Here is a 14,194-nt window from a genome sequence, read left to right on the forward strand (position 1 = left end):
TCCCACGAGCCAGCCCGGGGCCTCTCAAACTTGGCGAGCGGCCGCGGCGCGGAGCAGGCGCCGGCCGCCTCGTCGCGCTAAGAGTCCCCGCCGCGGCCCCGCTCCGCTCCGCGGCCCCGCTCCGCTCCGCGCCCGGCCCCGCGCCCCCGCCGCCGCCGCCTGGGGCTTCCAAAGGGCGGCTAGAGCGGGCCTTAAATTCATCGGGTTTCTCCCCCAAACCGTTTCTGGGGAAACGTTAACATCACGCTAGCAGTGCTGTAATACGCTAACTACGGCCTGCCCGCCGCCTTCGCCCTCCCTTCTTCGTATGCTGTTTCAGACTAGGTACCAAAAGATTGGGGGGGGGGGGGGGAGGACGACAAAAATACCGGCTGCTAATTAAAGTGCTTATTTGGATTGTACAGAGGGCTGCCGGCTGGTTAGGAATAGCCAGAGTAATGCTTTTCACCTTTCAGCACTGCCATTTAGTAGGAGTCAGCACTCAGCAATTTTGCAGGAATGAGTTAAAGGCAGTTAGTATGTTTTTGTAGCACATTACAGCATGAGAGAAAATGAAAGCAGACTGTCCCGTCCAGCATTTTCAGTCTGGGGGGAAAAAAATGTAGTATTCAACTAGAAATGTAACATTTTATTCCAAATCTTACCCTTACACAGTCATTGTCTATAGCAACCGTGTCCATAACACTGTAATTCTCAAGAGTGCAACTTTCTAGTAAACGGTACATCTGTCAAACTGCAGGAAACATCTGGGAAAACGGTTAAATAAAAAGAAGTGAGATTAAACTTTTGTTTCCATATGTTTAGGATATATATCTAGAGTATGTTTTTAAATGTATACTGGTTCTTTTCTTGCTTCTTGCTTCGGTATGGTACCCTTGGACTGGTGTTGCGTTTCCCCCCAGTGCAGATGCCCGATAACTTCTGCACTGTAGAGTTTCCCCCTTGTGAAAGGGCAGAATGGCCCCTGGAGCAAGGAGCCAGCACGAGAGCCCCGGGGCTCGCGTCCTGTTTCTGCGCGCCCCAGGCGAGTGGGCTATTCCCTGCGTGCGCGCCGGCAACACAGCTTCTTTACCTCGCAAGGTTGCTTGCGGACTTCACATACAAATGTCCACAGAAGGAAAAGGAAAGTGGAGCACTTCACACAGAAGGAACATTCTGGAGGTAGCGAGCAGAACATTCCCATTTGCAAAGGGAGAGACCTGAACTAACACTGTCTGGTTAAGAACTTAAACATATACCCAAATTTTGAATGGATCAGGTCTTTCTGCTAAATATTGATATGTTATCAATCAATTTTCAGTCCTGAAACTGTCCATAACAAGCATTTCACGGGGGCATGACTAGCTGCCAGAGCTGAAAGGCACTTGAGTACTTTCTGAAATTCTCACTCGGATAACAACTTCTGTAAATTCAGATACTGTTAAATATTAACTCAGAGACATTAGACTTTACAAGTCAGTTTCTGAAGGTTCAATTTAATCTACATTTGTTAGAAACAATCCGAGAAGTCTGTGTAGTGACTGATTTGCGTTAAGAAAATAGAAAAATTTTAGGAAAGCAGTTTGAAACTTGTTGATTACATTAACACAAAGAATTACATAGCAAGAGCCATGTTATAACAGTTCTTCTAGAAATACAGAGAATTTCAGCTTCAACAGGATCCCTTTGAAAACACTAGGTTAATCCTAAAATACTGCAAAGGCACATTCATGCCAAGATAACTTTTAGCAAAGATGCCTGTGAGCAAACGAGATGCATTTTGGGAGTTCTGAGTTGTGTGTGTACATTGGATTTCTTTTTAATTCCAATTTGTCACAATGAAATGACAGTGTAAACATATTTCTTAATACCACATGAAGTTTGGAGCCACAACTTTAAAAAAAAAAAAAAAAAAGTAGTTAGCAGCAAAGAACATTTCTGAAAATTCCCACGTTACCTCTATGGCCTAGTTCTAAATCTTTTCCAGCCCTCGCGGGGGCCCGGCCTCTGCCAGAATGGGGATCCGAGTTCCTGTGGAACATCTGAACCCCGCGTTCTCGGCAGGGGGCAGGGAGCAGCGAGGAGGAAGGTGAGAAGGTCCTCCTCGGTAATGAGGGGTGTCGTCCATTGACTACTTCAGATCTTACTCAAGATTCCTTGCTTTGAGCTCCTACCAGACAGCAAGCTTGAAGAGGGCCCAGCTGAGCCGGCTTCGAGCATGAGGCTGGACGAGAAGACCTCCTGAAGTCCCTTCCAAACAGAATTATTATACGGTTCCAGCATCTTCAAGTCCAGGTAACTTTCAGGACAGTTTAACACAGATTAAAAATATGGTGCCAAGGTAATTTCTACTACAGTATCATTAAAGTGAGCAAACGCCATGGATAGTCTGAGTGAGAAACTTATGATATACAAGGCAACTTCCAAACTCCAGGAATCTAACCTAGTTTTATGAACCAGATTTGCCATGATTCTTCAGTATAACAAAAGTGAAAGGCACAACCCAGAATTTGAAACTGAACTGTCTGGGTTTGCTTGGTTATGTCCAAAACTAAACATCACCTTACACAATGCAGATTAATATATCTTATTCATGCACAGACCTTTGTCTTTTATTACAAGAATAAGGCAAATTAGGTCATGCAAATCAAGAGATGATTATTCTTCAAACATGTATTTAAATGCTGCATCTTCTGGCCATGAGATGATTTTAATATAGAAATTAATTTCCACTGCAAACCTAATGCTACCAAACTAAACAAGAATTGTGACCAAGAGATTGAGAGGAAAATATACCATTCATAGCACTGTATCTCTACACAGTTCCAAACCCAAAACACTAACTTTCAGCCTACAAGCTAACAAAAATATTAGTCTCCTCCAATATAAATTCAGATGGCCAGTTTCATATATAATTTTACTAATAGTACAAAATCTGAATACTTTGGGAGATGTCAGTGACATCAGTTCACTTTAACATTAAATATAGTGATTTGATCCCACAATTTGCTAACATGCAAACTATTTTTAAAATAGCTACACCACATCTATAAAGTGCCAGCCTTAACTGCCCCTTGTACAAATGCAGTTAAAAGTCACATACTTGCTAGTTCCTAGTAAAAATCAGAGAAGTAAAAACAGACCAGTGTCATTTTTTAAAAAAAGTTTTTTGTGCTCTTGGCATTTAATCATTTTATTTGCTACTTGGCAAACAAAATGCCATGAGAAGAAATTGTTATCAGGCTTCTCAGTTCCCTGCAAGGACTCTTAAGGCAGAAATGATGCCTGCTGGGAAAAGGCTGATGTCAGCTCTTAAGAGCTGCCTGCAAGGATAAGGAGGCCTTTGTTTTCAGCTGAACTGTGAAAATGAGAAAATGCCTCCAGCCTGACAAACAAGAAACCCACATAACATAGGTCAGGCTTGAGACCTTTACTTAAAGGTACACCACACTTCATTCACATTACACTCACATCACAATACCCAGTTACAGTTAATTTTACACAGGAGTTACCATGAAATACTAGGTATACCTTGGAAATAGAACAAAGAAGCTTCATTCGTTAAGAAGGACGGGTATAGCTCTCCAGCCACTGCACCCATACACGGAGCTCTTGTAATTCTTACATAAATCAGGTTCCTAATTACTCTTCTGTAGATGAAGGTGAATTTTTAGTGAAGTCACATGAAAACAAAAACATGTTCCAACATGATGTTTAAAATAAACTAGCTTCTCCTTTACATAGCATCAAAAATAAAGTATGGTACAAAGCACACTTTAATTCAGCAAGATTATACACTTAGCAAATGCATTTTAAGCAAAACATTTGAGAGATAAAAAAGAAAGTGTGAAATGCAACTAAAGGGATTTTATATTGCAATGCATAGTAAGAAGCACAGGACACTGCCAGAAAGGTTTTAAACTGCAGTGGGAGTGGAGGGTATTCCTTTTTCCCAAGAGGAGAGTTTATGGGTCTAACCTCTATAAACACATAAATACAGGAGCTGTATCAATAGAGTCCAGTACACCGCCAGAACTAAGTAAAGCAGTTCCACATACAGATTTTTAAAACTGAATCTGCAAGGTCTCAAAGCCTATTTCATCATCATAAAGCAGAGAATTAGTTCCTCTGAAAGACTGAGCCTTTGATACATTTGTTCTGTGCATGGGAATTCCAGGACACATCTTAGAAAACACAGCAGGATTGCCAGGACAGTTGATGCACTCTACTCCAAAGCCCAGTAGCTGTGTTTTTCCATGCTAAAATAAACATACCTGAGTACAGCACTGAAAGAACCTAATCAAAAAAGATACTTTAATGCAGCAGGGAGTTACACCAGAGCAGGGAATATCTCCAAGCATTCAATTCCAAAACAAAATGCTGGTGGCCTTCAATATCTAACAAAACATCCCAAGCATTTAAAGGGATTCCTTCCCAATCTGATGCCCAGTGATTGAGACACTAGTGTACTGTTACCTATAAGTTAGCACCAAATCGCTATTAAAACGTTCTACTAATTTATAATGAACGACAGTGCACGATTATTGTCCTATTTAGTTATGTTTTCACCCACAATATGTTGGTTATAAGAGGACAAATATACAACTGATTCGCAATTCCACTGAGACAAACACAGACCCAAATGTCTGAGCAAGAGATGCTCCCGGTTACAAAGATTTCTGTCTTCCAAGCACTGACGTTCAAATGGAAAAGATCTGTCCGTTCTGCCCATTCACAGTAAGGGAAGGCCTTCAGCAGGAGGAGCAGGGATTTAAACCCTGCTCCGTAGCACAGAGCTGCAGTCTGTAGTACTGCTCGAGGCAGTTATGCCTAGAACAGTTTTTGTATCACCAACTCTCTCCTCCTATGCTTTCAGGGGACTGTGTCTCCTGAAAGGCTCAAAATGCACGGCCACTAAAACCTCATCTTTACAGTCCACATCATAAATATGCTTAAATCATCGCATGCCAATTCTGAGAGGCAGAGCTGCACGCATATTTGCATTAGCTACCCAAAGACAGCCACAATACTTGGATACTGCGATCAAGGCCTACAAAAAAAAGTTTAGCACATGTTTACCAACTTTAAAAACATTGCTGTAACACAAAATTAGTGCATCAGAGGGCCCTATTTTGTGATACACACAATGTTTTGCATTTTAACTCCAAAGGTGTGCTTTTTTTTTTTTTAATTGTTCTATTAGACCTGAAAGAAACTAATTTTAAATTTATTGCCATGTTAATGGCAGTGTCTTTGCTGTCTCCAAAGGTATCATGCCATCTAGTCTCTACAATACAGTGTATCAGTAACAAGGGCTTCTCTTCTGGATTTGGTTTTCTAAGTTAAATGTTACCAAACTAGCGCTTCTAGTACCTCCAAGTTACTGCAATGCGACTGCCATTATTGTGTTCCCTGGAATGTTTCTTTCCCCAGATTTCATGTCTTTTCTTCAGTGCAAACAGATCAGGTTTCTACAACACACATTTCCCACCTCCAATACAAAATTTTTAGGACAGTTCTACAAAGTTGGAATAATATACTTCTATTGTTAAACCGCAATCTCATAATCATAAAAAGAGGGAAAATCTGAAAAACATTAGAATAAGTAATGTGGGGGATGATGGAGTAAAATCCAGAGGGCATTTGTGAGCTTTTCTGATGCATCTGAAATGCTTGCGTTTTTGTAATATTCAGTTCCAGACGCTGAATATTTTCAGCCAGATCAAACTTTGCAAATAAAGCAGAAAAAAAGATGGCCTAGTGTGTGCTATGTTAGATTATGATTCATCTGAACCTCATGGTTTAATTGAAATAGATTAAGTCGTATCACATGAACATTATGCAGATAATCAGTGCTTCTTATTATAAGAAGAAAACATGCACATTTCATATACAAAATCATGGAAAGAATCTGTCTATTGAGTAAAAATGCATCACTGGAAAAGACCAGACTCTCTAAATATATATCTAAGGGGTCATGTGAAATAACTGTCTGTATCTTTTAGTTTTGAACTTTGGTTGCATGTGGGTCTGTTGGTTCAGTCTTCAATATATTTATGGCCTCCAATGTATAAAGGGTCATAGCGTATGTTACTGCCAGCTGTGCTTTATTTCATCACTAGCATACGAAGTTTTAAAAATCATACCTTTCACAAAGTTACATAATAATTCAAAAATGCCATAAAATTGCTCAGTTGTGTCACATATTGCCATAGAAAAATGCCATGTGGTTCTTTCCAATACCAGCATTTTCAGCGCCAAGGAAAGGCTATGAATAGTTAAGTTTTTAGGAGAAAGAGAAAGGTAAGTCTCTCTCTGCCTGTGAGCTTTTATTGCTTTGCATTACTTCAGTGCTGAATTCCTGATTTGTAACAAATTCCAAGACTGCAGACTACAGGCCCAGCCTCTGACTAACACTACAGTGATTTATTTGAGGATAAATACCTCTGTCCGCATCTTATGACTGAACACAACAGTCCACAGCAGAGTGGAATGTGAGGAATGCAGAGGGCTGTGCGAGCTGAGGCAGCAGGGAGCAGCGTACAGCTATCAAGCTACCCCGGACTGCTGAACCGCTCCGATCACTTCCTCCAGTCAGGAATGAAAGGAATTCTCCAGGCTGCACTTCATGCCAACCAGACCTGCATTCCCAGGAATGAGAACACAGCAAGAATGGCATCTGATGATTACCCAACACATGCACCTAACTCATCAACACCTTACCTGTACGAAAAATTCCACATCCAACTGTGAGAGCTGGAGCGCAATAGTATAAATAATGTTTAGCAACAACTGCAGCTTGCCCAGTTGTCAAGGCAGACTACAGAGCAGCTGGCTCTCAATCTCCCGGCCTCAGAAAAATGCAAAGCACTTCTGTTTCTCCTCCTTTTGCTTCCCCACCCTCAGTCAGCAGAGTACAAAGTGCTCAGGGTCTGGAGATGTGAAAGGAGCAGATTACAAAGAACAAAAACCCCAGTATTTTACAAATTGCAAGGTGAGTATAAATGTTTTGCTATAAATAGTTGAGTCAGGCTAATTCCTGTTACTTGCTGTTGTACAAAAACAAAACAAAGCAAAAAGCCACCTATCTAATTATGCCAGCCTTTGTGCAGATCTTCCATACACACTAGAACAAAGGAAGAGTCTAGCCCGAAGTCTGACGTACAATATGGTTTTTAGCCCACACAGAGATGTAGAGGATATCACTAGTTTCTATGAGTCATGGGTATTAAAAACAAGACACTTACAGATGCGGATTGAATATTCGACTCATTTTAGAAACATGTTCATTTTCACAGTCTAGCTCATCATCCCCTTGGTCCATGCTGAGCTTTCTCTTGTTGGGGCTGATAGGAGGAGGGCCTGTTCGATGGTTGGTTAGAGCAGAGGATACTGGAAGAGACTGCATTCTGGGCTCGCCTCTTAGAGCTGCTTCACCTACAGGAAGAAGACAAGCAAGAATGAAGATGGCAGGGAAAACAGGTAAAACAGCATGCTTTTTAAAAACATTTTTACAGAAAAAATATTCAAAGAGTAAAAAGACGTGCTATGCCAGGTGTGCAGGCACATTTAAGACATGGCTGTGAGCTAAATAAGGAATCATAAGCTCTATCTCAGTGCTTTGTGCTGGAATACAGTAACAGTTGAAAAAAGGTAATGCAAGAAGGGTCAACTCATCCCAGATGAGTTAAAAGGTTGAGCTAAAACATCTTCCTAATAGTTTTTTTTTTTAATTCAGAAGCATTCCTTCTTACCAGCTGCCATTCTAACACTGAACTTGCCTTACCTCATTCTGCAAAGCATGACTGTTCACAATGAAATACGCTTTGTTCCCTTTCTTATGGCTGTGGTTTTAAATTCCAGGACTACAGTTCACATTTATGCCAAATACTCAAGATATAAAACTGAATAAACTTTGAAATTCTTAAATTATTCCTTCCTTGTATAAAAAGCTGTCCAAAACAAGCATGTCTGGTATATAACCACGCAAGGTAAAAATCAAGGAAAAAACTGGAACTTGCTGATGCAAGTGTAAATTTGTCCTTAAATGTCCCTCTCTATGCTTTTACACTATGTTTGTAGCAATGAACAAAAGAACACATTTCTTCAGCACTACAGTCATAAAACTTCAATTCTAAGAAAGATAATTTTTGACCAGGCAGACTGGCAGCACACTGAGTAGATCATACATTTTATACAGTCTAACACTTGGCAGAAAATGCCATTCACAGCATGCAGGAGTTATGTATAAATAATTTTAGAAATGAAACAATTAGCTCCTATATGAACACATTCAAATATTGTTACTAAATATGCATTAAAATTTGACCGTAGTACTTCTCTCATTTCATTTTAACGTCTGACTGCTGCTATAGCCCAAAGGACAGTGCTACCCTTCACCAACAGTTATGGACTCCACTGAAACATCCTTACAGCTACAGTCTATTTAGGCTTCACAGAGATTTGAAGATGTTAATAATTTACTTTTGAAACTTTATAAGGGGCTTGGAGACCAGCTAAATTATCAGTGTTACCTTTTCTGGTAACGTCCCCAAAATAGCCACTTCTGTTAGATTTTAAAATTTGTATTTTTCCTATACTGCCAAAGAATTTTGTTTTCTACATAGCCGTAATTTTCGGAACTAAAATTAGGATAAAGTTAACTCCATCTACAGCCCTGAGGTACCTGAGAAAGGAAATCTTTGTATGCCACCACACATTTCACACCATCACCGAGGCTGCTGATTTATAGAACGCTGCCCTAATTCCACACATGACAAATACTATTTTGTTGGAAAAAGAATGAGTGAGGAGAAAACCTCCTGAATGTTTACCAGTAAAAATAAACATTTTGCCAATTTAGTCAGCATAATATAAACTAGCAAATATACAGTGACCTATAATACACCACAAGTCAGGATTTCTATTAAAGACTCTGGCACCAAATCTAAACTGGAACTTTCCATTTCAGCTCTAAAGAGTAAAAACTGGGCTCTGCTGCAGATGCTCCAAGACAGACACCCAGACACCTTCCTGTTGTTTCAAGCAAAATGTTACAGGGTAATCCCCCCCTCCAAGCACTCTAATGTCACAAGAACCTTGTATCAAGATGAAGACCTGTCATTTGAAATAACTGTCATATCCATAAAAACTCTATTTTTTTCACCTTTGTATTTTGCCAGTAGAGACCTCCGCCTACGTTGTGCTCATATTCTTGCACAAACTTAATTCGACTTTAGAAGCAAATCACAACGTACCAAGTTCTCTCGATGAGGAATCTCCCTCATTTCTGTCTTTGAAAAATAAATTAATATCAATGCCTAAGGATAAACCTTTCATCAGGGAAGGTTTGTGCTACTCTCATTCCACTGACAGGCCCTCACGCCTCCTCCCTCTGCAGCCCCTCCAATTACTTCTGAGGACGCAGACGCTGAGTCCCAAGCGCTCTGCAGGCACCCAGCTCCCACGGATTCCTCCTGAGCAATTCCCGACTAGAACGCAGCCAGGCTAAATACCCATGTAAAGCGGACTCTGGTGCTTGCACAAGACAAAGTCTCTAAACACAGTCTAGCAAGCAAGCTAGAAACTTCTCCCTTTCCCCAGTCAATAGCTATGAGCTTCATATTGTGCAATTACCTTGTTGGGATTTTCTTCCCCCCCCCCCCATTTTTTTTTTTTTAATTATATGTATGGTAACAACAGCATTTATAAATTAACATTGAGTGCAAAGTCTGGCAAAAATACTATTGCTGACTTATGCTGGAAATAAAGAAACCCATTTTAATGAAATTTAGCAAGCAAGGAATGGCTCCTAATGAAAGCGCCTCCATTTTTGTAAGGCGCTTCCCGTATTGTAAAGGGACACGGTGATTATGCAGGGTACGCCGAGGCCTTCGGGTATGTTTGGCAGTTCTGGTGTTTTCACCTGTAGCATCACAGGGCCAAAATCAATCAAATTACCCCAACTTCAGCTTAATGACGACTGGGGCAGGGCTGCCCGGGGGTAGGGCAGTAAGAGCTCGTACACAGCCGAGCCCTGAGCGGACGGGCTGGGAGACGCTGAGCGCCTTCGCGGGAAAAGGCGCGAGCGGCCAGTCCTCAGCGTCTGCTGTAGCCCACCCCGCGGGCACAGGGCAAGCAGAAGAGTGCATGTAACAGGGTAAGGTCACAGGGAAGATATCCCTGCACTGTTGCTGGGGATAAACTGCATATACGTATTACTGTATTTGTACTGCATCACAAGTTCTCATGTGGCCTGTATGGCTGATTAGGGCTGAAATTGCTTTATGTTTAAATAAATAAGACTTCTTCATTTCCCACTGCTTTCCTGCTTACCAAACTTGAATTTAAACCAGACAGAGAGAAACCACAGCAGAGTCTACCAAACAAAATGCTGTTTTACTGACTAGATGTGTCTCCCCCATCTGACCACGCTCCATGGCAACCAGACTCGGATCACACAGCTGGCAAGGCAACACTCTGATAAAACAACTGTATTTTATAAAATTCCCCAAGTCCATACTCCAGCCTTCAAAATTCATTACTGCAAAGGCTTGCCTGCCCTGCCCCTGAGAGCACAGATAGCAAACACATTTATTGGGCCTCTCGTAGTACTTCTCCTGGTTTCAAGCAGCAGCTGCTCCAAGGCACTCTGTATCTGCTCCTTCCTAACAGGTCTCCGCAGCACTATTCCTACTCGTCGTGCGCATGCTCTCGCGCCTTTTTTTTTTTTTTTTTTTAGTTAAAACTGTTGGGCAACACGATAAAGCACAGACAAGCTAAATGGAGACACCGTGACGTACTGTCTGCCCATCTACCAGGACTGCGGGAATACACTCAGCTGACAGAAGTCCAGGCAGTCCGCAAGCATGTTCTTCGTTTTAGCCACTTATGAGCCTAAACTGAAAGCAATTCAAATTATCACATGTAAATTAAACTATATGTTTGCAGAAACAGCATGTCTCTCTTCAGACACATATACCACCAAGATAGTTCTCTGTAAACACTGGATCTTTAACATTATTTGTGTTTCTCTTGCAGTTCAGTCAGCAGTATCTGCGTCCCTACTGAAATGTTCATACAATACAAACATCACAACAGCAAAAGTCATGTTTTTACAAGTGTGGATTTGACAGCAAGACACCAGAGAAGTCTTAAAATATGTCTGAGAACTCCAGGAGTCACCAAGACTGGAAAAAAAAAAAACGCTATTTTGGCCACTAGCTTTCTTTCTCCCTGACCCAGCAACTCAGTATGGGCTGCACTCAGACGCGGCTACCATATCCTATTCCCCCTCCCAATTTCCTCTCTCCTGCTGGCTATCATTAATCCATAAAATGAGCATTAATTACAACCCAGAAGTAAAAGGCTTCATCTTTCCAACTGAAGATTTACATGATACAGGCCTTAAGACAGGCTGAAATAAAACTTGAGCGCTGCCCCTCTTCCTTTCTCTCTCTCTGCTCTGCCTCCAACGAGCAGATTTGCCCGCAGCAGTAAAATTCCTAACACCCTTATTAACTTTGCAAAAAAGTCATCGGTTGTGTTGTCTATCGACAGGGTCCTTAGCTTTAAGGGCTTTGGTTAAATTGCTGTGACTGCAGGCCACTCTATTAATAAAATCACCAGCATTAGTGTTTAAACAGACTTTACACCTTTAATTACTTTTTCCAGTATCTCCACGCAGACAAGCTCTCATTACTAAAAGAAGTTGCCTCGTGTTCTTAGGTCCAGACATTCCCCAGAACCAACAGTACATGAACAGATTTTCAAGAGTGGTTTTCTCTACTAATCCAAGATCAAAATGTAGCCCTCATGACACATGAAACACTTCTTTTGAAAAGCCAAGACATTTACAAAAGCTATATATGTGAAAAGGATACTCTAAAATAAAACTTTTTATGCTCCCTCCCTAGATTCTAACAATCATGATGAGATTAAAATGCAAACGAAAGGATTTATAAACTATTGCATGTTTTGCTTCTACTATCTCAAACACACAAGTCAGTCTGTGCCAACATAAATCAGGATAAATGACATTAAAATTCCAATTCATGGACAAAAATCACATGATTTGAAATACCACATACCAAGCAGGGAATGCGCTTCAATTTATGAATTCAACAGTTATCAAAACAAGCTATTAAAACAATAAAAAAACCCACAATATACTATCACAGAATTAACTTATTGGTGCTGTCAACTCACTAGCTTTGGTAATACTTCACAGCATGGTATACATTGTAAGAAAAGTGATATCCCTGAAATTGTGAAATTCCCCCAAAATTAAATCTGCATCAAATATTTAGACTACAGACAATCTTAAAAGCCCATAATTTTTATACAGATTTACTTCACTTGTATGAACAAAGAAAATGAATGAATCCCTTCAGATTCCTCAGTAGTAAATCTTTGTTCCATGATAAAAGATATCCTAAGAAACAGTCACAAATTATATTAATTATGTAATTGCTGAAAACTTCTATAAACTCCCCCTAAAACAAAAAAATTCTTTACGTAAAAGATCATTTCTCATCACTATTTTATTTCTGGACTGTAATTTTGATAAAAGATTTAAACAAGAATCCATTCTGGGAAGTACCCTGCCAAATGCTATAAAGGAAGTCACAGTAGTCCCTATTTGCCTTGTAGTATATAAAACTATGCCCACCTGGAGAACATAACAAAACAGCAAACTACAGGAACAACAAAAAATTAGTATTAATGAAAACAGTCTAATCATAAAATGCTGCTATGAAACTAAGACCTTGGAAAAACTTTTTTATTATAGGCGATAGAGTTCTTTCAGTAGCAAACTTGCCAATACACATATTTGATATCAGACCTCACCAACTTTCTTGCAAGATAACAAAAAGGGAATTTAGGGACCCAAAAAGTCACATACACATTTACAGAAAAATTGGCAAAATCCTGTTCTCATCCATTTACAAACATATGAAAAGCACTTACTCCTGGAACCAAGCTCTGGCCACCACTGTGCAGAGATGTGTGCCAGAAACCCATGGCCAAAAACAAAACACAGTGTTTAAATCGAATAGTCTGTTCTGGCTCCTCCACCTGACCGAGCCTGCCAATAAGGGACGCATTATGCTTGACATTGCAAACAAGAACATAAAATAGTGACTTCTGCACTCACTCACCTCCACCCACTTTTTCCTCCCCTTTGGGTCAAAACACTGCAGAAAGAAAGGAGCCAGGATTTAGGTACAAGGATACCACTTGCAGATGGCAGGCATGCTTGCTGGAGGACTCTTTCAAAAAAACAAACAAACAAAACCCCCCAAACCTCACATATTGCTATTCTGAGCCGAGTAGCACAGGCTACCGCAGAGTCCAGCTTGATAGGCCTTGAAAATGCTCTATTCCATAGAAAACCCTATGTTGTGACAGGCAGAAAATTTCTAAAATTGCCCGGCCAAACCTAACTGTAATTGCTTATTCTAGTGTAGTTTGAAAAACTGATTACATCATCTCACATTCTCTCTCATCATATTGCAATACCTCGGCTGTACGAAATAGCGTAGGCATTCTCCCGGTACTTAAATTGACTTATACGGGTAACTGTTTCAATTCTACAAACTACTTTATAAACATAAGACAAGTAAAAAGTCTCTCCTGACTGCTCCAACTCCAGCTGATATACTCTTCACTGCTAACCAGGTAGCTACTAAAGGAGTTTCCTTTTAGCACATTTTAGGTGTTGAGGAAAAAAAAAAAAAAAAAAGTAAAAACATATCTTGGTAAGTATGCAAGAAGTTGATGGTATGGAAAGAAGGGCAGCAGACAGGCCGAAAGGAAGCGGGATGGAACAATTCTAAGGCTCCAGTCTGGCAGAGCTTCCTAATGCCGTAACGCTATCCTCCAGTATGCTCAGTCCCTACGGCAAATCTCAGTTTTCACACCTCAGCAATCCTGACGGTGGGGCTCTGTTGCCTTCCAACCCAACAGTGGGCTCAGGCATAAGTTTAACTGTAGAGCATGAGACTACGCGATAAATTTGAACATCTCCCTTTAAGATAACACCCCATTTAGCTAACTCTTGCAACACCTCTCTGAGCTTTTTTCTGCTTACAGTACATGAATTCAGGCAATCTACAGCTTAAAAAATAAATAAATAAAAAATTCCCATTAGCTTGCAGACAAGATTGAAATGCAGTCAAAGCTAAATTCAACTAGTCTCCAAATAAACAGTGCC

General features: G+C 40.5%; 1 protein-coding gene across 2 annotated transcripts in view; it reads right to left on the reverse strand.

Annotated features, from left to right (window-relative positions):
* VGLL4 (vestigial like family member 4) overlaps positions 1-14,194 on the reverse strand; it is a 95,934-nt gene that overhangs the window by 19,760 nt on the left and 61,980 nt on the right. For both annotated transcript variants that reach the window (XM_026061180.1, XM_026061179.1), the window contains one exon: positions 7,227-7,416. In XM_026061180.1, the coding sequence (XP_025916965.1) occupies positions 7,227-7,416 (190 nt within the window). The remainder of the gene's footprint in view (positions 1-7,226; positions 7,417-14,194) is intronic.

This window comes from Apteryx rowi, unplaced genomic scaffold (genome assembly GCF_003343035.1).
Source record: "Apteryx rowi isolate R43461 unplaced genomic scaffold, aptRow1 scaffold_177, whole genome shotgun sequence".
In the NCBI taxonomy this organism is placed as follows: domain Eukaryota; kingdom Metazoa; phylum Chordata; class Aves; order Apterygiformes; family Apterygidae; genus Apteryx; species Apteryx rowi.